The 25,909-nt window shown below is 40.9% G+C and overlaps 1 protein-coding gene across 2 annotated transcripts in view; it reads left to right on the top strand.

The window, feature by feature from the left end:
* The first annotated feature begins 442 nt into the window (after positions 1-442).
* TBC1D4 (TBC1 domain family member 4) overlaps positions 443-25,909 on the top strand; it is a 172,786-nt gene continuing 147,319 nt past the window's right edge. Inside the window, exon 1 of one of the 2 annotated variants that reach the window (XM_045201816.3) lies at positions 443-1,729. In XM_045201816.3, coding sequence (XP_045057751.2) covers positions 1,232-1,729 — 498 coding nt within the window. In that variant the 5' untranslated portion in view covers positions 443-1,231. The remainder of the gene's footprint in view (positions 1,730-25,909) is intronic. The other variant, XM_053916306.2, reaches the window with a different exon arrangement.

Here is a 25,909-nt window from a genome sequence, read left to right as displayed (position 1 = left end):
ATTTTTTTTACTACATATTAAAGGGTGAGAAATCTCCACACAAGTTCTAAACTGAGTATATATAATAAATAGAATATAACTCTTCCATATTTTAAGAAGTTGGCTGCACTAAGCTAAGAAGATTCATATTTCTTATACAATGCGTGATATTCCAACGTGATATTGGAAGTACAATATTTATTGTGATATTGTGACTTAAAACTAGAGTATTTTTGAGATTAAGAAATTAGATTCAGAAATTGTTATGCAACCTTTAGACGGAATTGAAACCATGCACATAAAAATAAAAATAAAAATAAAAATAAAAATAAAAAATAATAATAAAATCCCAGCGCCCTTTTGAGAGCGCCCCCTCTCTAGGGGGCAGCAGAGATGCCAAGAGGAGGACGGAGTTCAGGGCGACTTGAGAAAGGCCGACTTGGTCGGAGAGTGCGAGCGCTGGGCGCAGGACTGCTGCCCCAGGGGCGGATTGGAGGGGCGGGCTGGGCCAGGGGCCGGAGAAGGAGGCGGAGGGGCAACGGCACGGTTACGCTTTCGTAGGATGGGAGGCGGGGTAGCAGCCCGATTAAAGAAGCAGCCTGGAAGGAAGGAAGGAGCGAGGGAGGGACGGGAACAGTTGGAGGAGGAGCAGCGAGCTGGCCTGTGGCGACCAGAGGCGGAGCGGCCCCCACGAAGCCACGTTTTGTTTTTGTTATTTTCCATGTGAATAGCAGGCCCTTTCGGAAGCCCTTTGCGCGTGGAAGCCCGGCGGCCCCGACCTTCCAGGTGACAGCCGGTCACCCTGGTAGGAGTCAACTCCGCCCCCAGGCACCCCTCCCGCCCACAGAGCACTCCCCGCCCAGCCTCCCGGTGCCAGCGGCTCTGCGGCGCTGGAGCAGGCGGCCACCCGCTGCAGCGGCGGGGCGAGGGGACTCGGCGTCGTCCTCCTTCGACCGAGCAGAGCCGCGGCGGGGGAAGGGGAAGTCCGGCCTTCAGGCGCCAGCCCGAGGAAGGAGGATGGCGACTTAACCCGCCCTCTCCTGCCAGTCCAGCTGCCAGGCGCTCCCTAGGTGCCCGCCGCCGGAGCCTCCGAGCCGCGCCCGGGGAAGTGCCGCATGGGGCAGGGCCGCTGAAGCCGGAGTTCGGGGTCCCGGTGGGGCAGTTGGCATAGTTTCGGCGGCGGCTGCAGCGCGAGAGTTTGGGGCGCGGTGCGACTCTTCCGCCGTCTCGCTGCCCTCGGGAGGCGCGAGTTATGGAGCCCCCCAGCTGCATTCAGGATGAGCCCTTCCCACACCCCTTGGAGCCGGAGCCCGGGCCCTCAGCGCAGCCGGGTCCCGGGAAGCCGGGCGACAAGAGGTTCCGGCTGTGGTACGTGGGGTGGTCGTGCCTGGACCGCAGGACCACGCTGCCCATGTTGCCCTGGCTCATGGCCGAGATCCGCCGGCGCAGCCAGAAGCCCGAGGCTGGCGGCTGCGGGGGCCCGGCGGCCCGCGAGGTGCTCCTGGTGCTCAGCGCGCCCTTTCTGCGCTGCGTCCCGGCTCCCGGCGCCGGGACGGCGGGGGGCTCCAGCCCTGCGACCGCGCAGCCCAGCTCCGCGGTGTTCATCTTCGAGCACAAGGCACAGCACATCTCGCGCTTCATCCACAACAGCCACGACCTCACCTACTTTGCCTACCTGATCAAGGCTCAGCCCGACGACCCGGAGTCGCAGATGGCCTGCCACGTTTTCCGTGCTACAGACCCCAATCAGGCAAGTTGGCGGCTCCAGGGCGTGGGGGAGGGTCCGTAGCACCCGGGAGGAGTAGCAGGGTTGGGGGCGCTTGGACCCTACACTGAGCACCGCCTTTGGTCCTGCTGCTGGCGCGCGCTCTCCACGTGGCGCGTTTGAGCGCTCGATCGTTTGATCGTAGGGCTCCTACGACTCTGAGTCCGGGAGCTTGCGCTCGGGGGGGCGGGTCGGGGTTGGGTGGAGGGATGAGACGACCCTCTGGACCAGGGAAGGCAGAGGGAGGCAGAGTGGTCCTTCGACGGCGGAGGAGTGGGCGCGCCCTGGGAGGATGCGGAGAGCAGCGCGCGTCCCGGGCAGATCGCGGTGTCTGGGTCGAGACTGGCAATGGTATGCCAGGCTTGTGCCTTGCATGCGTGCATGTGTGTGTTTGAGAGGGAACACGGGAGAGGGTTGGGTTTCTAGAGGCCCCGCGCGCACTCTCGGTCTTGGTGGAGTTCTGCCCCTTAACCCATTTGGATAGTTGCATCCTAGTCACACAGCTGCACCTGCAGGTCTCCGTCTGGGAGGCTATTTCGGAGCGGGGCTTAGGAAAAGTTATTTATTAGACATTGTCAGATTCTTGGCAAAGTACAAGTCTGCGTTTACGTGTTGAGCGGAAAGACTTTGGTTAAAAATGGTTTTTATATGCTAATTGAAGACAGAATCAATACCTACTTGGGTGATTTAAAAATCAGTGTCACAGAAGCCGTCAAAATCTGTTTTCTAATATCATTTCTCCACAGTCTTACTAAATCGAGGTGCCTTTACCAAACAATGCATTTTTACTTCCTTAAAAACTAGCGCGGTTCTTCATCTGGTGGTGAGAGGCATTTAACGAAACTTTACCATAGTGAGTGTCATGGAAAACAGGCTTTAAAAAATGTGTGAAGAGTTTTTACAATGCCAAAAGCCACCAAAACGCTACTCTAGGTGGTTATTTCATGTTTGTATAGTATTTTAGATCCTTTGGAAAAATGTCGTCTAAATATAAACAAACAAATAAATAAAGTCTCAGTTGCACCATGTGGCTGTTCCTCTGGTATCTGGGAAATTAATAGTCAGATGAGAAAAATAGCGTATGAGTAAGGCTTTAATTTCTAAAAAATTCATTATTCTAGTGTCTGTAATTGAAAGACTTTGTGTTTGTTTAGTACATTTTTAGAAAAGGCCTGAGGCTGAATTGAAGAAAATAAAAGCTCATTGTCTTAGATTTCATCACTTTGTAAACTAGTTTAATATCTTAACAGAACTCCCAAAGTGAAGACAGCAATTTAAACCTATGTGACCACTGTTATATCTATGGTAAGACACATTGTTAAAATTTGTTTTAAGATTGTGAACATGATTAAAATAAATTTCATTTTATACTTATTTGTTCAAAATTCACTTTATCTTTCACCTGTGTTGTGAAATTGGAGTGTGGTGTGTTCTTTATTTCTGAAGGTTATCACCAACTTCGATTCTGTCAGCAAGGAGGAAGACATTGAGCATTTCATGATTCTTAGTGGTTTGTGTTAAAGTTATTTTCTTCGGATCTGAAACATGACACCTCGTTGCTCATTTCGTGGATGGTCAAAGTTTGCTTATGGGCCATGGCACCTTGAATTAGCAACACTGGTTGTTGGGTCCCTCCTGGATTCATTGGTAGGCCAATTAAAAGCATCCCCTTTTATTTACCTCTTTATGTATTTAGGTCTTAGACGCTGAATGTGCTGTTACTTGGCAAATAATAATATGCTTAGGTTCATTTTCTCCTTTTGGCTCTTTAGGAGTAGTGGAAGCCATATGGCTTTTTGATTAAACAAACAAACAAACAAACATAACATTTCCTGTTTATTGCCATTTCTCTGTTGAGTCTGTGTAAAGCAGTGATTTTCAACTTTTTTCATCTCATGGCTCACATAAACTGATTGCTAAAACTCTGCAGTACACCATAACCCATCATGATTTTTGCAAACTTGACAATAATAGGTGTAATTTTGATTGATTTACAGAATTCCTCCCCACAATAATAGTAATTACTAACCCTTTTTGCTCCAAAGTGACTTTTTAAAAAATCAGGTGCCTATACATGTATCGAAGGATTTCTGGTACCAAGAGTTAACCAGCCAGACGCATTCTTATTATGCAGTGTGACCAATGAGATGCACTCTATGTGCAACTCTATTATATAACCTATATATTTATAGTTCAAGACAGGGCATTCACACCAACAGCTATTGTTGTATTAGCTGTTGTCATTTTTTTTGTAATTTTTAAAAATAAGTTTATTGATTTTAGAGAGGGAAGAAGAGAGAGAAAGAGAGAGAGAGAGAGAGAGAGAGAGAGAGAAACCTTGATTGGTTGTCTCCAGTGTGCCCCCCAACTGGGGATTGCACCCGCAACCTAGGTATGTGCCATGAACAGGAATCGAACCCGCAACCTTTGGGTTACAGGACAACACTCAAACCAACTGAGCCACAGTGGCAAGGGCTGTTTTCATTGTTTTTACTTGTAAATCTAAGGGAAAGAGGTCAGTGCCCCTGAGTAAATAGTTAAGTATTGCACATTTAAAAAATTCTTGGCGGCACACTGGCTAAAAATCACTGATCTCAAGATATGGATTCCTGTTTGTCAATTTGAAAGGCCAGATGTTGTACCTCTAGGGATTATCTCCAACCATAACTCAGGGGTTACAACCCTCAATCAGGGAAGAGGGTTGAGTGAGGACTGTGCAGGACTAGATAGTGGATGTCCTTTCTTAAGGTGCTATTCTGCTCCAGTTAGAAATCGCATTAACAGGATACAAGCCCAGTGGTGCCAGAGCTTCTGATTTCCCAAGAGAAAGTGGAAAGCAGGATTTTTATGAACGAGTGCACACTTTAAACTGTTAGCAAGTGTTTTAAACATTTAAGAATCCTCTCTGGGTCAAACAAAACACATCTGAGGGTTGGCTTCAGAGGACTAAGGACTTTAACTGCAAATCTTTGGCACTAATATTGCCAAAGATTGGCAAATATTGGCAAAGACAACTGCAGTCATCAGACACTGTGTGCTGTTTGCCACATTTCCTTTTGAGTATCTGAATTCAGTCAATATGGCTCTCGTAGTAGGGAACATGAGAAACATTTCTGGGGAAGCATTTATTAAGTACAGCTCCCATAAGTGACGATTCTTCTTCACTTGTTAAAGGGATGAATTCACCACATTATTACTGTCCAGTGGTATGCCTCACCTAGAGTAGGCTCTGGGTGGTTCTGGGAACCCTTGAAATCAGAAGGAGAAAGACCTGTTGTTTGCTTTGCCCCTTAGTTCTACATTTGAAGAGGAGAATTATTTAGTTGCGCTTTTAAGATCGTTGTTAAGAGATTCTCATAAGTATTTTCCACAGTCACTGAACAAAGTGTGGGAAGGTAGCTTGGAGCAGTAAGTCTGCAAACACACCCAGATAAACTTGCTTCTGTTTTCACCCTCATGCCTGTCCCTTTGCTGAGATGGGCCAGTCTGTAGATGACTATGTAACTTATTGTTTAATCTGGGGCAGTTTTCATGGAGAAAGGGGGTACCACTCATAATTACACAAACATGGCAAGTACAAACCTAGATCGTTTAGGCACATGGGGACATATGGTGACCATAGTTAAATGGAGAAGTTTGTGTTCTTGCTGTATCACAAGATGAAGCTAGAAACAACTCAGTGGTTTCTACATATAAAATGAGAATGTTTTGCAGAATATCTATTCACACATCTTTTTGGGGATTAATCTACATGTAACCTCAGAGATAGCAGTGTTAGTAGTTTGGGTCTGGTTTGGGAGGTTGCCATAGTGATGTGCCCTCCGGCTCCAGATGTTCCTAGTAGATCTGTAAGTAGAGTCAATTTACAGATATGTGTCTGGAGGAGTGCTCAGCCTGAATGGTCTAATACAGAGCTGTTTCTCCCACGAGCAAAGACAAGTGGGGGTGGGGAGCAGACCAACCAGTTCCAGATCAAATATATGCCAACAGAGATTGGTTCCCATTTACTCAAGCCTGTGTAGTCTTGCACAGGGGAAATGTCAGCCTTAGTGCATTTCAGCCAGACTCGGATATTTGAGCTAGTAAAAGTGCTTAACTCTAACTCTTAAAAAAAATCCCACTGGCATAAATTGAGTTGTAGATTTAAAACGGTTGGGGATCCAAGAATATCTGATTCTGTACCCAAGATGGGTCACTGGAATTCTTCAAATACTGATCTACTTTCAGAAAGAGGTTATGTAGCATTCTCTCAATTTTCCTATTAAAAAGCAGAAATTGTTTTATGTTATATATATTTTACCATATTAAAAAAAAAGCAAGAGTTGTTAGTGTTTATAAGCATAGTTAGAGTTAATTATCATTTGCATGAGACTCTTAGGAAAATTATATATCATCATTATAGAATGAAAATCATTTAAAAGACAAAAAACATAATTGCTATAATTTTCATGGATTTTGTTTATATTTTTGAAGCTTACAAGAACATATTTTCTGAGCTTTATTCATGTAACCAATTTTCAAGTTAATTTTTATTGATCTGTTTCAAGAAGGTCACTTTTCAGTTCTCCCTCATAGTTGATGGTCAGTAGCTTTGTCAAGATACTCATCAGGTAACTACAGAGATAGAAATGTGGAAGTTTTCACAGTTCTCTCTCTGCTTACTCAGTAGTTTGCTATTCTGGGCAGGTGGACCACTGTCTTCTCATGTTTGGCGTAGTCATTTTCTTGTTTTGTCCTTTCCTCCTGAACTGAGGTGGAGGTTGAAGTGCTCGGTTCCGTGGTGAAACCTTTACTGTGATATTTGGGGGAAGGTAAACATGCGTGCCCAGAGCTTCCCAGTTATGAAGGTGAGCGGTAATGAAGATGGAGGCTGTTCAGTATCAGGACTTGTTTATCACAAGCCAGAGGTTCTCATACTTGATTATAGGTCAGGATCACCTGGAGGGCTAGTTCAAACAATTTCTGGATCCCACCCTTAGTTTCTGGTGCTTACAAGTTCCCTGGTGATTCTCAGACTGCTGCCCTGGGGACCACAGTTTGAGAACAATAGCTCTCAGTGATTTTGCTCTTGTGGTTGGTTGGTTATATGACTACAATATTCCTTTGGTTATTTTTACAGTTCTTCTCAGACTTGAAAGTTCAAGGTGAGTATGAGGAGGGATAATATCCGACTAGGGAAGATTTTATGAAACTGTGCATTTCCTAGCTTAATAGCTTTGCCTATCTTTTTCCCTGCATAGAAATTGTTCTGCCACTCATAAGACCATTCACATGTTGAACAAAAACTTTACCTTTCAAACGAAAGTTTTAATTTCTGTGGAGGGAATAAACATTTTTTGAAAATATATCCTAATGTTACATTATGATAACTTCTTGCAAAAATTACAGTTTTATTTATTTGCATCTAGAGAAAACAGCATTCAGTGTGTTTGATATACCTGCTATTAAGAAACTCAGACAAAAAGAAATAGAGATCGACACTTTGGTGAATAAAATGATGGCCACTCTGAATAATTGTAGCAAACAATTCTGTTCACTGCTTTTTTTTTTTTTCTTTTAAATCTCAGGGCCTTTGTTTTGTTAAATTGTCTGGATGGTTCTTTCATTTGGGCCATGTTGGCATGTCTGAATCAAGTTAACATGAAGTTACTTAGATGTAGCACCTCATACAATGAGGGACAGATTAATTATAATTTAATTTAGTAGTATATTCAGAATTATTGACCAGGAAAAGGATGTGCTTGAAATATGGTTTACATGAAATATTAATACAAATTTAATAACTCATTGGGAGGCATCAACTAAAGATGTCATTGGCTTGTTTCTCTAAGGCTGTGGTGTGATGCTGTACCTCATAGTATGTCTACCTGAGAAGGTCTTTAATGTATTTCCTTAAAAGTTAACATTTACTGAGCTCCTGTTGGGTGATGCCACTGCCCTTACTGTTTTCCCCAGGTTGTCACATTTTATCTTCACAGTAACCATGTCAAGTATGTGCCAGCTTTCTCCTTGGTTTTACAGCTGACAAAGCTGGTACAGAGAAGTTAAATTATTTCCCTGAGGACACAAGGCTTGTAATAATAGAAGCAGGTTCCAGTTCAGGCCAACAGATTCTAAAGCCTGTTCTCTTATCTTCTGCTCTAGGATACAGTTGTTGAAAAATTGTTCTTAGTGTTATCAACTTTTGTGCCATCACTTTTTCCCCACTTTTTTCAATATAGTAGCTTAATTTTTTTTCTAGCCTTATTGATGCATAATAACAAGTGAAAATTGTATATATTTTAGGGTACACTCTGGTGTTTTGATATGTATCAAATGAAATGATTACCACAGTCAAGCTAATTAGCATACCCATCACCTCGTGTGGCTACCATTTTTATTTTTTGTGGTGAGAAAACCTAAGGTCTTCTCTTTTAGCAAATTTCAAGTGTACAGTGTGGTGTTATTAACTATAGTCTCCATGTTGTCCGTGCATTAGATCTTCAAAACTTGTTTATCCTGCATAACTGAAAGTTGATACCCTTCAGCCAGCATCTCCTCATTCTTCCTATCCACTAGCCCTGGCAACCACTATGCTACTCTGTGCATTTATGAGTTTTTAGATTCTGTATATAGGTGAGGTCATGGATTCTACATTCCACATATAAGTGAGTATTTATATTTCTCCCACTTTTATAGTGTAATTCTCCACAGTTAAATATGCTTATTACATTTGTAAAATAATAATTAATGCTGGATGCATGCTTCGACATCGTTATACCATTATGTGCTCTTCTTTTAACAGGGAGTAAAAAGTTATATGATTTGTTAGGCTGATGAAACTAACCAGCTCACCTTTTCCTAAACCGCCAGAAAAGTCTTAGGATCAAAGGGGGAAGTTAAAATACAAAGGGCTGTCAAGAAATAGAATATAATACTATCCATTTTTAAATTGCTTTAATATTGTTATTAAAAAAAAAACTAAACAGAGATCTGAACCTGCTTCACATTAGGTAAAAGGTGATATTAGATGACTTGACTTTGGGTGGTGGGTACACAATGCAAAGTACAAATTAGCTATCATAGAAATGTACATTTGAAACCCATATGATCTTATTAACCAATGTCACCCCAATAAATTTAATTAAAAAAAGAATTATGGATAAATATAGAGGGGTTGTGCCCACTACCACCACTAGTCTGTGTTTATGCCAATAGGCCTTTGCAAAATCCATGTAAAAACTAAAACAAAAGCAGTTCCCAGTGGAGTAAACTAAAACAGTAAAATAAAAGCCTTGCCAGGAGCCAATAGGAAGGGACAGGATCAGACCATCTCATAGACGAGGGAAGACCAATTTTCATAACTGGAAAGAAATTCAGTGAAGCAGACAGTGCACAATATTTAAAGAGTTAGGCAACGGGCATTAGGTGGTCTTCAAAGTGAGCAACCGAACCTGGGCTGTCCAACAGAGTAATGAAGTATCCCAGCAGACACGAAGAGCGTGCTACTAGACACCTAAGGGGAAGAAATATTTGGAGAACCAAGCAGGAAGACCATGAGTTTAATTGCAGATAAACTCAGGAAAAGCTCTTGGGCTGCCCAGCTAATGAGAATTAAATGGCTAAAACCAGAGCAAGAGGTGTATTGAAAAAGCTGGGAACCATCTAGGGCCTGAAAACAGGTTTGTTTATTAGTTTGTAAAAAGCCTAAGCCATAAAGGTATTTCTTCAGATTATATAACATATTACTGAAAATGTATAGGGAAGAGGAAAACATTGGCAGGAAAATCTCAGACATTCCACGCAGCAACATCTTCACAGACACGTCCCCTAAAGCAAGGGACATAAAGGAAAGAATAAACAAATGGGACCTCATCAAAATAAAAAGCTTCTGCATGGCTAAAGAAAACAGCATTAAAATAAAAAGAGAACCAACAGTATGGGAAAACATATTTGCCAAGGATACCTCAGACAAGGGCCTGATCTCCAAAATATATAAAGAACTCACACAACTCTACTCCAGGAAGACAAACAACCCAATTAAAAAATGGGCAAAGGACTTGAACAGACACTTCTCCAAGGAAGACATACAGAGGGCCCAGAGACATATGAAAAGATGCTCAGCATCACTAGCCATCAGAGAGATGCAAATTAAAACCACAATGAGGTACCATCTCACACCAGTCAGAGTGGCCAACATAAACAAATCCACAAACAAATGTTGGAGAGAATGCAGAGAAAAGGGAACCCTAGTGCACTGTTGGTGGGAATGCAGACTGGTGAGGCCACTGTGGAAAACAGTATGGGATTTCCTCAGAAAACTAAAAATGGAACTGCCCTTTGACCCAGCAATTCCGCTGCTGGGATTATACCCTAAGAACCCTGAAACATCAATCCAAAAGAACCTATGCACCCCAATGTTCATAGCAGCACAATTTACAATAGCCAAGTACTGGAAACAACCTAAGTGCCCATCAGCAAATGAGTGGATGAAAAAAGTATGGTACATTTACACAATGGAATTCTATGTAGCAGAGAGAAAGAAGGAGCTTATACCCTTTGCAACAGCATGGATGGAACTGGAGAGCATTATGCTAAGTGAAATAAGCCAGGCGGTGAGGGACAAATACCATATGATCTCACCTTTAACTGGAACATAATCAACAAAAGAAAAAAACAAACAAAATATAACCAGAGACATTGAAGTTAAGAACAATCTAACAATAGCCAGGGGGGAGTAGGGAGGGGCCAGTGAGGAGAGGGGATTACAGGAACTACTGTAAAGGACACATGGACAAAATCAAGGGGGAGGGTGGAGGTGGGGAAGGAGGTGGGTTTGGCTGGGGTCGGGTGGAGGGATGGGGAGAAAAGGCATACAACTGTAATTGAATAACAATAAAAATTTAAAAAAAGAACTGGAAACCAAAAAATAAAAAAATTAAAAAATTAATCTCTTGAAGTCAAAAAAAAAGAAAATGTGTAGGAAGATACGATAGTGAGATACAAAAAAGATACAATTGTGAGATACAAGACTACTTGATTCGCTCAACCAGAAGCACTGTTTGACTTAGAACAACAAATTACTAACAAGTAATATAATATTGATAATACAATGTTCTATGGTTCTGTATTTGAGAGTTTTAGAAATTCGTGTAAAAATCCACAACAATTCCAGAGTACAGACTGTTCAACTGGTTAGGGACCTCCACAAAATAAGAGATCTGCAGCAGCAAATTTAGGTCCTATATTTAGCCAGGAAGATCCCATTACTTGGAAATCCTCTTTCTTTCCCAGCCTCTTACAAGAAATGAAACTTGGAATAGATCAGTAACTTAAAAAATAGTAACTCCCATACCCTTTCTGTGGGATTGCAAAAATCTGTGTCAAGATTATCTGAAATTAAAGCAATAAAACTTTTAATTCCATATTTTCCCTTTCCGTCAACTAATCATAGAGTATCAGAAACATATTAAATAATATCTGAAAGTCTAAACTCAGAGGTTTCCTAACTTAAGGTTTTTCAGAATCCTTTTAAAGGTAAATAAGATGTTGATATAATTATTTTACTTTTACTTTATGTTCACAGATATCTAGATAAAAACTTCATATACTGATAGCTCTAGCTTTTAAACAACTCTAAAGCCAATACCAATTTATAAAATACCCACAAACACAAGTATAAAACCAGTAATGGTTATACTAACAACCTAAATTCAGTGTGAGAAAAGAGGTGATTTTCCAAACACATGACTATGTTCACTGAATTCTATATATAGCATGAGTTCAGCATACTGATATTACTGCTGTGGATCCTAAGATTTTTTTTTTTTTAACCACTTTTTTCTACTTGAACTCTTGCAAAACCATACATTAGCCAATCAGGTCATTGGGTTTTATCTAACCTTAAAATTGATATATTCTTTCTTTTCTCTTTAACCCAAGTAATTAAGATCATACAACCTGTTGCCATTGTGCCTTGTCTTATTGTGTATATTGTATAATGATGGTCAGATGCATTATTTTTATATTTATCATTTAATACTATATAACAGTATACTTTATTGTCACAATACACTTTTATAGTTTATACTCTAATACTTATATACTTCATGGCTCAGTAACATATATTTAGATGCATGGTTGTACCTGTTTCTTAAGTACATATCCTAAAGATTTTTTATTCTAAAATAAGTAGTTATAAAGGTTACAAATAGACTCTCATCTTTTACTTCCCTTCCATTCCTAAGGACATTATTACGCCAGAGTTCAGCTTCACTGTTTGTTGGATTGGTGATGTTCACATTGACGTAATTTCTCAAGTATTCTTATGTAAGCCCACCTCAAAGTTTAACAGTTTTTTATCTCTCTTTTGCCTGACCCACCACAGTTATACAACATTTGATTCTATCTGTAGGAATGATACTCTAAACTTCTAGGTTAATAATGATAATAATATATGTATTAATAATAATTGCTTTAAGAAATATATATAATGCATATATTTTGACTAGGGGGTCTCAAACTTGAGCGTGTATCATCTGGAGGACTTGTGTAATACTGACCACTGGACCACCGTGCCCCCTCCCGAGTTTCCTTTTCTGTAAGCCTTGAGTGAGATTCAGAATTTGCTTTTCTAACAATTGCGAGGTGGTACTGATGCTGCCGGTCCAGGACCACACGCTGACAACTACTGCTGTAGACCAGGGCTTGGCAAACTATGGCCTTTACTTTTGTAAACGCAACTGTATTTGAACACAAGTCCACTCATCTGTCTGCATATCGTCTATGGCTGTTTTTATGCTTCGGTGGCAGGAGTGACAATTTTTGGCATAGACTCCATGGCCAGCCCAGAATTCTTATTATCTGGCCCTATACAGAAAAAGTTTGCTGGCCTCTGCTTTAAATAATCCCATTAAAAATAGGTCTTTTAAGATACCATTTTATAGGTGAGAAAGCTAAATTGATAATTTTCCTAAGGATACAAATTAGCAAGTAAGAGTTTTGAGTTTTCAAAACCCTGTACTTTCTAAAACCCACTTTGAAAGTTTTTATTGATGGCTTTCAAATATATTGTTACAACCTAGCTCTTGTCTCTAAGCTTAAGCTTTTTTTCAGTATCTAAATGTTTACTTCACATTTGCACTTGAATTGGTAGTTGCTGACTCATGTAACCTAGGAATTATATTTTCATCCTACTTTTCCCTCTCTCCAGTTCTGGTCTCAGAGGAAAGCTGTGTTGATCCTACCTCAGAAACTTAGTTTTAATATGCCCATATCTCTCCATCAGTCCTGCAGCGGCTTATTCTAGCTCCCGTTATCTCTTGCTGGGACTAGTAGACTCCTCTAAACTATTCCCCCTGCTTTCCTCCTGTCTTCCATCAGTCCCTTCTCCCGTGGAGCAGTAGGAGTGGTCGCTGTAAAATTCAAAGCAGATTAGGTTTCCTGGTACTTAAGGTAACACACAAATTCCTTCTCCCCTGATCCTGTATGACTCCTCCCCATTTAGTATCTGCAGTCTTATGTTAGACTGCTTTTCTCCCGCATGCTCTCTTCATTGTAGTCACCCTTCCCCAAGCCCAACTCTTAGATTACTTCAAAGCACGTGCGCTATTGTAAATCGTGCTGCTATGAACATTGGGGTGCATAGGTTCTTTTGGATTGGTGTTTCAGGGTTCTTAGGGTATAATCCCAGCAGTGGAATTGCTGGGTCAAAGGGCAGTTCCATTTTTAGTTTTCTGAGGAAATTCCATACTGTTTTCCACAGTGGCCTCACCGGTCTGCATTAAGAAAAAAGCAAACAAAATATAACCAGAGTCATTGAAGTTAAGAACAATCTAACGATAGCCAGAGGGGACTGGGGAGAGGATAGTGGGGACAGGGGTTTACAGGAACTACTATAAAGGACACATGGACAAAATCAAGGGGGAGGGTGGAGGCGGGGGAGGGAGGTGGGTTTGGCTGGGGTGGGGTGGAGGGATGGGGAGAAAATGCAGACAACTGTAATTGAATAACAATAAAAATCAAAAAAAAAAAAGCATGTGTGCTTCCCATTCTTTGCTAGATCAGCTTTTTCTCAGGTTTCACTTCTTTGCTTAACTCACTTTCTTTGCTTAATGTCACTTTCTCTGATTGGCCTCCAGTGACCCTCTATCTAATAAACAAGGCAGGAATCCCAGTTTTGCACTTCTATCTCAGCCCTTTATTTGTTTTCCCTTTGTCCCTTCAACATTAAACTTAATTTTTTAACACTTTCTGCTGTTACTGTTACCACCCTTAGAATGCAAAGCTCCACGGGGAGAGAGGTCTTGTCCGTTCCCAGTCGTGTGCTCAGGACCTAGTGTTACAGCCGGGATTCATTTGAACAAATTGAGATTCAGTAGAATTGGTCCCTGCCCTTAAGGAATTTAAATCCAGAGGCAGAGTTTAAAGTTTCCTGGCAAGGATATGTGTATGTTCCTATATTTGTTGCCTTTAGTCATCATTAACTTTAACACCTGTTGGTTGTATTGTTTGTACGATATTTTTTGTTATGTTTATAAATTTAGAGACATCATACTGCTTATAGTATTAAGTGGGATTATAAGTAAGGTATGTAGTTTTTGAAAAAATGTGTAGACTCATTTGAGATGCACTTTTTCTCCCCAACCCATCAAAACACAGGAAGCTTCTAATGTTGTCCACAGGCAAACTGATGTCTGTGTGGCCTTTTTGTTGAATAACGTGAACTGAGCTTTCGGGCTTCTGGAAGATGATCAGAAGGGTGGTGGTGTGACTATATCCTTGCAATAATTGGATTGTTTTTCACTTTCATTTCAGCTCAGTTATTTTGGCTTCTCAGTGGAAAAATGATCTCATTTGGAAGGTTATTTAAGATAGTTGCACAATGCTTTGAATGGATTCTATAAATTTTTATACAAAGTCTAAAATTGACTGTTTTTTCTTAGGCCGTGAATTTTAAGCCTTATCCTAGAAAGGGCAGGGAAGACTCAAGAGGTGTTTCAAACTTTTTTTTTTTTAAATCAACAAGGAAAATGAATGAATGGCGGGGAGATCTATCAGGATGAGACCAGGGATGAGAAAGAAAAAAACCCCAAAAACCTGTGGCCAATGTCCACAGTGACCTGTTGACTGATAATAAGAGGTAGGGTTTGTATTCTGGATTTCTTTGTTTGCTTAAATTGCATGTCCTTGTGATAGAGTAATTACTTCTCTTGTATTCATTTTATCTAATGTTTAGAATAACAGCAGTTAATAATAGGTTGATCATACTTTTCAGTGGCCAGAGGTGCATGAACCACGAAGCTACAAGTAAGCTGGTATTCACACTCTGCACTAGAATATTCCCATGGGTTGGGGCTCTACCTTAAAGAATATACACACAAGGAAAGATGACTTCATTTTTCCAGGAAAAATTAAAAGCCTTGTGGCCATTTGTCTTTATAAATACAGGCCCCCTGCTTCTTCCTCTTTCCCTCAGAAAAGGGCATTTTCTCTTCATTCCTTCATTGCCTCCAGGTATAATTTATTTACCTACAAGCATCTTCATGTTCCTCAGTGTTTGTTCCCTTGGACAGGGTAGGCGGTTACCATTCGCTCCATCGGTGAGGCCGTGTGTTTTCCAAATGAGCTTCTCTGTTTTGTCATCGTCCTGTGTTAATGACAGAAATGATCTTTGGAAACCTACTTTACACTAGTAGGCGTGGCTTGAAGACAGATGTTGCTGATGGTGCATTGTTCAAAACAGCAAGTATAGCTGTTATTAAGGCAAAAGGCAAATATGTAAATGGTTTCATAACCCGTTTGCCCATTTACATTGTTTTCTTTTGCCCCTGGCGTGACGGATAAACTCGGGAGTCACTTCTGCAGAGAGGCAAGCTGTAATGTTCATGTGAGTCTGAGAGCTGATGCTGGTTAGCATTGGACTTGGTACCCTGAGTCTGAGGAACTAGTTAGTTTCATAGCTTTGTGTACATGAGATTGTACCGATTAATAGCTTCTCTGGAAATGTTGTTTGGTGTGATTTTGCTTTGATATTTCTTTGGAGAGCAGAATTAATTCTGGACATTGATGGTGGAAACTGACATAGGTATGCCCTGTAATTTTATCTACTTATATTTTCCAGATGATTTATTTTTAAAAGTCCTTCTGCCATCATGAGAGAAAATTACAACAAGCACTCAGCCTATATGTAGATCTTCATAAATCAAGCAGAGACTTTGAACTGATTAGTTAACTAAAAATTTTTGATTTAAAAAAATTTTTGTTAAATTTCCTCAGTATCTGATGCCGTGAAGGGCTTTGTATATGCCATCAGTTTTGGGTTTTTACTCTTGATAAACACAGTGTTTATTTGTCGAATGCAGACAGGGTAAATGCAAGAAAATTTCATCCTTATCTCGTATTATTCTATGCTTAGAACACATTCACTCATGATGTCATAAGAGAAGTGACTGACTCCTGCTTGCATCTTCATTTGCTGTTTGGTGGCCTTGCAAAGGAGAAGAGACCTTATTACTGACTATGCAGGTCTGACCATGTGGAACAGAGATGGTGAACCTCCAGAAGAGAAGCCAGATGTAGGATATTGAAGCTGTGGACCCCACTCTTCCATAACACAAACAATCTGTAAACCTGGGTTGTGGTTTTCCAGGGTGTTCCCTTGTTCATTACCTCATTCATTCATTCACTTCAACCATCTATCAGTTTGTTCAGATATTAGGTGGACTGAGTTCTTTCTATATGCCTGGTACTACCTGGGACATTGATAAGGAATGGTATATAAAATCAATGCATTCCCTGCTTCATGAAGCTTATAGTTTTGTGGAGGAGTGGGGGAAAACTAAGGAGAAAGCACTGCATGGTCGAGTAGCTGGATGCTTGGACTCTGGAGTCTGGTGTTTGGGACACAAGGCTCTAGATATGGGCTCCATGGCTCTGAGCAAGCTGCACTTCTTGTACCCTGCTCCCCTCATCCAGAGCAGGGGGATGATAGGACTGTTCTGAGGATTCAGTGAACCCATTCATGTAAAGCATTCAGAACAGTGCCATGTAATCAGTGCTCTGCAAATGTTAGCTACATATCCCCCAGTGTCCCATTTCCAACTGTGATGGGGGCTGTGAAGAAAAAGAACGTGGTGCTCTGAGAGAGTAAAAAAAGAAAACTTGCTCTAGATTGGGATGAGTAGTAGGTAGATTCTTCAACTCTATTTTCCTAATGCCATCTTAAATATTCCTTCAAGTTATCTCTTCTTCAGCCACGCAGCCCAGGGGCTACAGGAATGCTGGCCCCACCCTCAGCCCCAAGGTGGGAAAATGCCATTGACTTGTTCTGGAATCCAGGCACCAGCTAGTTTGTAAGGTTGTACCTGGCGATCCCGGGAATGTGCCTCAGTTTTTGCCAATGCACGAGGACAGAAGTTTGGCAGGGGCTCCTGAGAACGTTTTCTCCTTTGTGGTTGTGTATAGACTGAGAGCCCGGAACTCTTACAGTCCCTTCACTGCCAGAGGGAGAATGGGACTGCCACACTAAGGAGAGCACTCTCAAGGGACGGGGGAAACGCTGCGTCTGAACTCCGATGGGAACAAGCCTGGTTACACCCACCTGCAGGCCTTTTCGGTTTATGAGAGCTGAGTTGAATTTTCTGGTACTTGTAGACAAAAGCAAGACAGGAGTTAGGGAAGGAAGGCCTTTTGTGGAGATGCCAATTCAGAGTAACTCCCAGCTTTGCTGATAATAGGTGGGTTCCATACTATTTACAGATATGAGGAAGGAGTGGAGGAGAAATAGCCTTTAGGGACAAAAATCAAGAGTTTTCATTTGTAAAATAAAAGGGCTGGATATTAGCAATGATTTGTGTACTTTTTCATTTTCTGGCCATAGATACCGGAGAGAGATGACATCCTTCATCAGTAACTATGATTTCTAGAGCATTGGCAACCATTTTCACGAACATGGGGGCCAACGAAATAAGAATCTCAGCGGGGTGTGGAGGGGGATATGCGGGTGTTTTTCTACTTGCAAGCACATGAGAATCTTTTGGTGAGTTTAAGAAAAGTGTACATATTTTTTTGATTCTTGGGCCCCTCCCCAGATATGTGGAATCAGAATCTCTAGGGTGAGACCTGAGAATCGATTTGAAAACTGGTAACTGGAAGGCAGCCAGCTTGGCACTTGTGTGCAGCCTGGATTTGGGGAACCACTGCATTAGGGGGTGCAAAGCCCCTTCCTGTACAGGGGTTTGGTTACAACTCTAGGAACCAGTTCCAGCTGATGTGAGCTCCAGAGACAGCAGGACTGTAGGAGCAGGCGCAGCACAGTCTTGTTAAAATGCCTTAGCTGCCCTTGTGGCACTGCTGCGTCTTCTGTCTCTGGTGAAACTGGTAAGACACGTGTTCTTTCTGGAGTGACTGTCAAAACGCCGTATCTGACTGTGCACATGTTGGCAATATTGCGAGTGTATTAACAGTTACCAAATTCTTGGGTGTTTGATTGATGGTTATTAGACTATCTGTCAGTTAAACAGCAGTTAAAACACCACTTTACACATCAGTAGCTGGGGAAGTTCCATGAGAAATCAGGGGCTAGATCAGCCTCTAATTGGAAGGGTATGCTCTGCAGTGATCGCATGGACATTACTACCCATCTTCTGCCCAAGCGAGATAATACCTACGGGTGACATTTGTGGTCAGACAGCTAGAGGCTGTCCCAGAGAAGAAGTGAGGCAGTGACGCATTGAGGCAGGATTGGGAGCAGTGTTACAAGCAGTGGGGAAGTGAGATGTCTGTGATAGGGATAAGCCAAGGTGGGCACTGGCTTCAAGGCTGAGGCAGGGCCCCCCAAAAACGAGGTGCTCCGCAGAAAGAAATTGCTCTAATTACTACAGTTAAGGCTTTATTTATGGTCATTTGGGGCTGCATTGGCAGTTAGGCAATTTGCCCAAGGTGATGGATTCACTCAGCTTTGGAAAATGATGCTGTAGGCATTTTGGGGAAATTTAGCTCTGCTCTGCCACATCTTCTTTTCCTTTTCTCCTTCAACCTCTGCCCTCATAGGCTTTTGAGTGGTGGATGGAGAACATTTGTTCCTGGAAGGAGGTGGCAGCATATTAAGTCAACTACCTAGTAAGAGATAGGTTTCTGATTTGAATTCTCCAGAAAGAAAGAAAAAAATCAAGATGTAAATATAACTGTCTTCTCTTTGCTTATTAATTTTGGCTTATTTACTTTTAAGGTAATATAACTTCGGGAGTTATCTTAGGTATCATATGAACTTTTAACATTGGACACATTTGCATTTGTTCCTCTGGTTCACTTTACTGTCCATTATTAACTGGCTTTTATATTTAAACATTAGTGGATCTGAGAAAAGCAAAAATAATAATGGTGTCCGTGTAGGACTTTTAGAAGATGATTTTTGGTTACATGTTGGGCAGTGGAAGCCATGAAAATCTCGTGGTCACCAGAGTGTTTTAATTTCCTTGTCACCCCCATTGTTACCAGCTCCACTATGGCCACGAACAAATATTGGTTGAGCTAATCAAGGGTAAGATTAGCGGGTTAGCAAGCAGGCATGAGAGATTTAGGTGATTTCTACAGCAACAGGCAAACAGTGGGAGTAGCATCAGCTTGCCTTAAATGTGAGGGGAAGCTGTGGAGGGAACGCACTTAATGGTCACTCCATAGTCTCTGATGTGAGACCTGCACCATGTGTTGAGGAACTTGGATGTTTCAGGGGCTGGTTCTAGAGTTTAGAGAAAAATGACAGGTCATTTTTAGCAATCAATGTTTTTGTGCTTTCGTGAAATGTTGCTCTTCGTCTGTCTGAGACTTTTTAAAGTCAATACATCTACCTTTGAAGGAAATGAAGAACTATGTTATTAGGAAATTTTAATAGCAATGGTTCTGCCATTTGAAAATTTCTATCAGTAGAAAGAATGTGTCATTTTATGGGTTTAATCAAGTTACACATTTCTTTCAGTAGCTTCATCGTGATTTCCAAGTTGCTCAGCAACATAACCATGCCATTTTGAAAGAACATGTTGGTAGAGCTGGAAAGTTTATAGCCCCTAGTAATTTTTGAAGCTGCAGTATTAAGGAAATTTATAGCTCCATTATATATGGAAGTGGGAGCTTGAAAGCGTATGGTAATTGAAATCCACGCATAGCCCTTCACTTGAAGTCTTCTCCTGACTGTGGTGAGAAGCACACGTAGGTAGTGTGAACCTTTTTTCTTTAAAGCCCTCACTTGCGTTTCTTTTATGCCAGTATGTATTGAAGATTCTAAGATGTATTAAACATGTTTTTAAGAAAGTAGTAAACTGAATATGAGCTCCTGTGTTGTTCCTTCCTTTCAGTAGTACAGACATCCCCGGACCCCAAACGCTATGCAGAATGTTAGATGCACTCTTTTGTGATCTAGTGGCTTAGGTAATCATGATAGTGTTGAAGATGACAATCAAACATCATGTGGACTCTTCACAGAAACAGATTACGAATGGGTGCAGCTTAATCTTGTATTGTATAACGTTAGTGTCTGGTGTGTAAGACTCTATGATCATTGATGGGGTATTTGGCTCAACCATTTATTTCAGTCCTTGTTTCTCTCCTTTCTTAGGCGCAGCCCAGTTACTCATAGAATGCCCAAGCTCCTTAACATGACTTCACTTCGGCCCCTTCCCCTTTCCCCCACCCAGTACTCCAGCTCTCTCTTCCTGCCTCTTTGAAGTCACCATTTCTCATGCCCACCTGGCCTTTCACATCTTTATGTTGTCTCGGCCACCAGTCTGGTGGTGTGGTCCCTAATCTTTACTAATGCCACTCAAGTCACTTCTTTTTCTGTAACATCTTTGATACGAACCTCCAGCCCCCATTTGAAGGTTGCTTCTTCCTCTTGCTCCCATACTTCTTATTTATCACCTTATTATGCACTTGTCTAGTGTTCTTATTGTTCACTTGCAAGCCTTTCTCCACTACTAGTTCCTAAACTCATTGCAAGTTGTGACATTGTCCAACCACTGTGCTGTACACCTGAAACTAAAACAAAATAATATTGAACGTAAACTGTAACTGAAAAATCAAATAAGATGAGACAGTGCCATTTTTGTACCTTTAGCATCTAGCGCAATGACTGATATGTATTTCGCATTCATTAATGTTTTTTTGAAATGATTTCAACAAAATATATATTTTTGCTGTTTTTGAGTGTTTCCTTTCTGAGTAGAACTATGCTATGTGTCCAGGAGTATAAGAAGTGTGATATTTGACTTGGGCTTTAAGAGGTTTATATTGCAGTTGGAAGAGAAAGACACATTGGGGGAATGTTAAATAATTAAAGACAGTGAATGGTACTGCCACTGTTCTAAGAAAAAGAACATGGAGAAAGAATTTAGGTCCTCCATAGAGAACTGTAAAGGATGCTATGATTATACAGAAGAGGAGAGATATAGGGAAGTTGGATGGAGAGGATGCATCTATTTTGAAGGAGGAAAAGCAAGAAAGAAACAAGCAACAACCAAACACACAAACAAAAAAAGCAGTACCTGAGCATGGAGACTAGTAGGGATTGGGAGAATTAGTACATTGCTTAATCTCTTTTCTTCTCCTATAATACAGTAGAAATGTTATTAGTACCTATTTCACAGAATTATGAAAAAGAAGTATGTCATATAAAGCATTTAACACAATGCTTACAACAAAGGAAGTGCTCACATGATAACATTTTGTTACTATTGTTGTTGTTATACTTGTCATTAAATTATTGTGGCCAGGCATAAAAACACACCATTATGAGGGAATCATAGAAAGTGAATCGTGCAGTCAATCAGAAATACAGTTGAGGAGGATAAAGATAAGGTGTCAGGAATCAGATAAGCCGAAAGGAAATTGGGAATGAATGCATATCAGGGCAGTGTTTGGGGAAGAGAAAGGCAGAGAAGTTGGAAGAGCAGGTGAGAGCAGAACACAAAGAACTAGTGAAAAGAAGACGACCTTGAAGCTAAGGGAATGCTTGCCTGAGGCTGGTAAAAAAAAAAAGGATCTGCTTTCTGCTGGGACTGGATTGATCAGGGAGTGCACCAGCTCTCGACCTGCTGGTGGGAGCAGGTGTGCTGAAGGAGTGAGCTGGTAAGTAGGTCAACTTGTGGAAAGTGCGGAATTGCTGTTCAGGGTAGATGGTGACAAGAGAGAATAGTGGTGGAGGGAAGTAAGGATGTTGTTGAGGTGAAGGAATGGCCTAAAAGGTTTACTAGAAACAGGATCCAGGTTCAAATTTACCTAGTGCTTTCCCTTTCTACTGCCGAGGTTGGAAAGGCAAGGCTGGCAGTCCAGAAATGGAGTCAGTCTCCTGGGCCCCTAGGGGAGACCACACTCGCTTGGGCATCTTTTGCCAAATGTGAGACAGTTCCTAGGCACAGTATTTCAGCTTTAGTAGACTTTTATTTTCTTGTAGCATGAAACTAAAAAAAAAAGGAAAGTCTTATTTATTATTTATGCTTGTGGAAATGCTCAGGATTTTTGTCATGCAATATAGCCAAAACACTTTCTACCTAAGGTGTATACGTTAAATACAGCTCTCTTGGAGTACTGTTCTCAGACTTGCATGTTTATAAAAATCACCTGAGGTGCTTGTTAGACAATTTAGATTTATAGGCTTCACTCCAGACCTCCTGGATGGCTAGGGAAAGCCCCTGGGAATTCGTATTTATAAGCATCTCAGGTACATGTTTAGGATCAGGCAACTTGGATAAGTATTGCTTGTGTCAAATGAAAGACTGAAATCATTGTCCTCTTGTAGGTCAGGGGTTCTAGTTGTAAATTTGTAAGTCGTGATCTGATTGTACTCTGGCCCACGCTTTAAGATGTTATAAGAAAGGATTACTGTATTCTCCTCATTACACCTAGAGTTTAGCTTTAGGGGTTCTCAAATGGGGAGGCTGGGTTTTATCTCTCAGGGGACATTTGGCGATGTCTGGAAACATCTTTGGTTATTATACTAGGGTGTGGGTGCTGTAGGCTCCTAATGGGTAGACAGGCCATGGATATGCTAAGCATTCTATAGTCCACAGGACAGCCTCTTACAAACTAGGAATTGTCTGGCCCCAATGCCAAGGTCAAGGGAGCCTGGTTAGCACTAAGATCTGCCTGTATTAAGTAATAAATAATTAGTTAATTAGCTTAGTCTTAAATTGAGGTATATCTCATGCGACTTCACCATCCACAGTGAAATGTAAAACATTTGCTACACTTTGTGTCTCGTGCCTCCTCTAGTAAATACCCATTCTCCTTCCAGAAATCACTGTCCTAGATCATCATAGATGAGTTTTGTTTGTGTCTGAACTTTAAAATAGAATCATATAGTATGTACCCTTTTGTGTCTTTCTTTCGTTCAGCGTTATACCTGGGAGATTTCTCTGTGTTGCTGCATACAGCAGGCGTGTGTCCTTTTTTTTATTACTGCGGTAAGCATTACCACAACTTGTTTTCCATTCGCCTGCTGATAGACTTGGTGCTGTTCCCCATTCTCAGCAGTTAGGATTACGGTGCTTTGGCCGTCTTTGTGTGTGTCTTTCGGTGGATGTAGGCAATCACTTCTCCAGTGTATATGCCTAGGAGTGGAATTGTTAGATCTTGGGATAGTGTCCGTTTGGCTTTAGTAGATGCAGCCAAACAGGCTTCCCAAGTGCTAGATCTCATCAGCAATATGTGGCAGCTGTAGCAGCTCTACTTCCTTCCTACCGTCTGATGTCGTCAGCTCTTACATGTTAGCCATCTTTGGGGGGGTCTAGCGGTATCTTGTGGAGGTTTGAATTTGCATTTCCCAGATGGCTAAGCACTGTTTCATATGACTCATTAGCCATTTGGATATTCTTTTATGTGAAATGCCTATTCGAACTCTTTTGCCCATTTAAAAAATATCGTATACCAATTGTACTTCAATTAAAAAAGGAAAAAATGGGTTTGTTTGTCTTTTTACTATTGATTTGTAGTAGTTCTAAAAACATATTTTGTATACATGTCCTTTTTCAGAGATGTGTATATTGCAATATATTGTTCTAGTGTGGCACTTGCCTTTTTATTCTCTTTTGTCTTTTGTGAAAGAGAAGTTCTTAATTTTAATTAAATCCAGTTTACCAGTCTTCTGTTGTATTTAATGCTGTTGTTACCGGTTAGAGCACCAGCTTTCAGCCAAGGTGTGCTGCGGCGCACTGGTGTGCTGCGAGCATCTCTAAAACATGCAGCGCCTGCCTGTTTAGTCAGGGGAACCGACCTCTTCTCCCTGAGATTGTCAAATAAAAAATGACAACAGCCAACATAACAATAGCCATCTGGTGTGAACGGATCAAAATTATATCTATTTTTTTATCTGATTGGCAAAAAAATTTTTTTGGTATGCCTCAGAATTGTAGTAATTAATTTATGTGTGCCTTGAGATGAAAAAGGTTGAAAATAGCTGTGTTAGAGAAATCATTGCCTCTCTCAAACACCTGAGGTCTTTCAATGTTCAGGTTTCTGTGTCAGCTCTGACCTTTGTAGTGAACTAGATTTGAGGCAATTATGATTTTTTGTTTCCTTTTGGTACAATGCAGTTGGTTTAAATTGGAGCCTCTATAAAAAGCCAAATGAGTAGCCGGCATGTGTATATTTTGCTAGTCCCTTGAGGTGGGTCCGGGTCAAGGTCCTTTCTTTGTGGATTGGTACGTTGTAGGGAGCGCAGTCTCTGATCCGTTTTTAAACTAAATCACACGTTAAAGGTTCTGTTAAAGTGGAGTCAGAATGTGAAGGCACTTGTATATCGGTCTGAGTACAAAGTCATCCTCTATTTTTATAATTTTTCTCATTTTCTTTTATGGTTGTTCAGTCTATACTTTATTTGGGCAACAGTTTCTGCTTTATTGACGTGCCTTGGTCCCATAAGACACTTTTATTTTTCATTTGGGACTCATATTTTGTCAGTTTACATTGTATTTAGTTACATGAATGTGGTTACAACAGCTGTAGAGTGAGTACAAACAGGACTGGGGACAAAACACTATAGACCTATAAGTATAGGATTGCACCAGGGGGACAGATAAGCTGTCCCTCTGGTGCATGAATGTATGCGGGGGAGGGGGCCTCTAGCTACTAGAAGCCAGTGAACTTGTGGTCACATGGGGCATGAATGTTTTACATTCATCAACTCATTTGTCGGGAAGGTGGATTAAGAAGTTTCTCCAGTTCTCATTGACCCATGTAATTTGAAAGACAGGATGGCAAGGATGGAAAACCAGATATTTTAATCTTTTTGATTAGGTACATAGAGACTGTCTACTTTTTCTAACCTCTCAATTAGACAATTAAAACTTAAATTTGGATTTTTCATCAATTCATATTTTCTGAAAAGAATCACAAGTAATGAAAGAGTAGCCATGTATTAATTAGGAAAAACATATGTTCATGTTTGCATTTTTTTCCCTATAGAGTACTGAGTTTTCAAATTTAAGATAATAGTTTGGGATTAGATAGAAGAGTCTGGCAAGTATAAAAGGTTATATTTGGTTACATTTGCAATGTAATTATGTAAAGTACTTTGAAAGCAAAATCCATGTGCCTTTAGATGAAATCACTGTGAGTCCTGGGTAAGAGGACTGGGACCTGCAGGCTCTTGTTCGGCCTTGCTTGTCTGTCTACAGTCAGCCTTGTGTTAACAAGCCAAGTTCCACCCCATACATTCTGCTGAGAGTGCTCTGCCAATTTGAAGCTGCGTGTTGCTTAATAAAGTCTAGCAGCTCCTCTATGTTTTCTGTGTTTAATTTTGGAAATAATAGTATCTTTTACTTAAAATATTTTAGTTAAAATTTGGAAGTAATTTTTGGATACAGATTTAATTCCACATAAACAATAGTTTTATATTCTGTAGGAGAAGTCCTGTAAGAACTTAAAATGGAACATCTATGCTAGCATTTGTATCAGTATTTTTTTAAATCCTAGAAAGAATTCTATTAAATAATACGAGTAGATAGTTTAAGCTACATTTCAGAATGGTAGAAGATTTGTTTTATGATACATTGTTAGAAAAAATTGTATCTCACAACTATTCCTTTTATTGTCATTTTTGCTTAGTTTATTATTGACAATTCAGGCACTGGGAACCACATGTGATTTTTCTAGTTCACCATTTTAAATAAGATTTTTTTAAAATAGAATTTTTTT

Source organism: Desmodus rotundus, chromosome 13, assembly GCF_022682495.2.
Source record: "Desmodus rotundus isolate HL8 chromosome 13, HLdesRot8A.1, whole genome shotgun sequence".
Lineage (NCBI taxonomy): Eukaryota > Metazoa > Chordata > Mammalia > Chiroptera > Phyllostomidae > Desmodus > Desmodus rotundus.
Note: the sequence above shows the minus strand (reverse complement) of the source record. Positions and strands in the feature narration are given on the sequence as shown.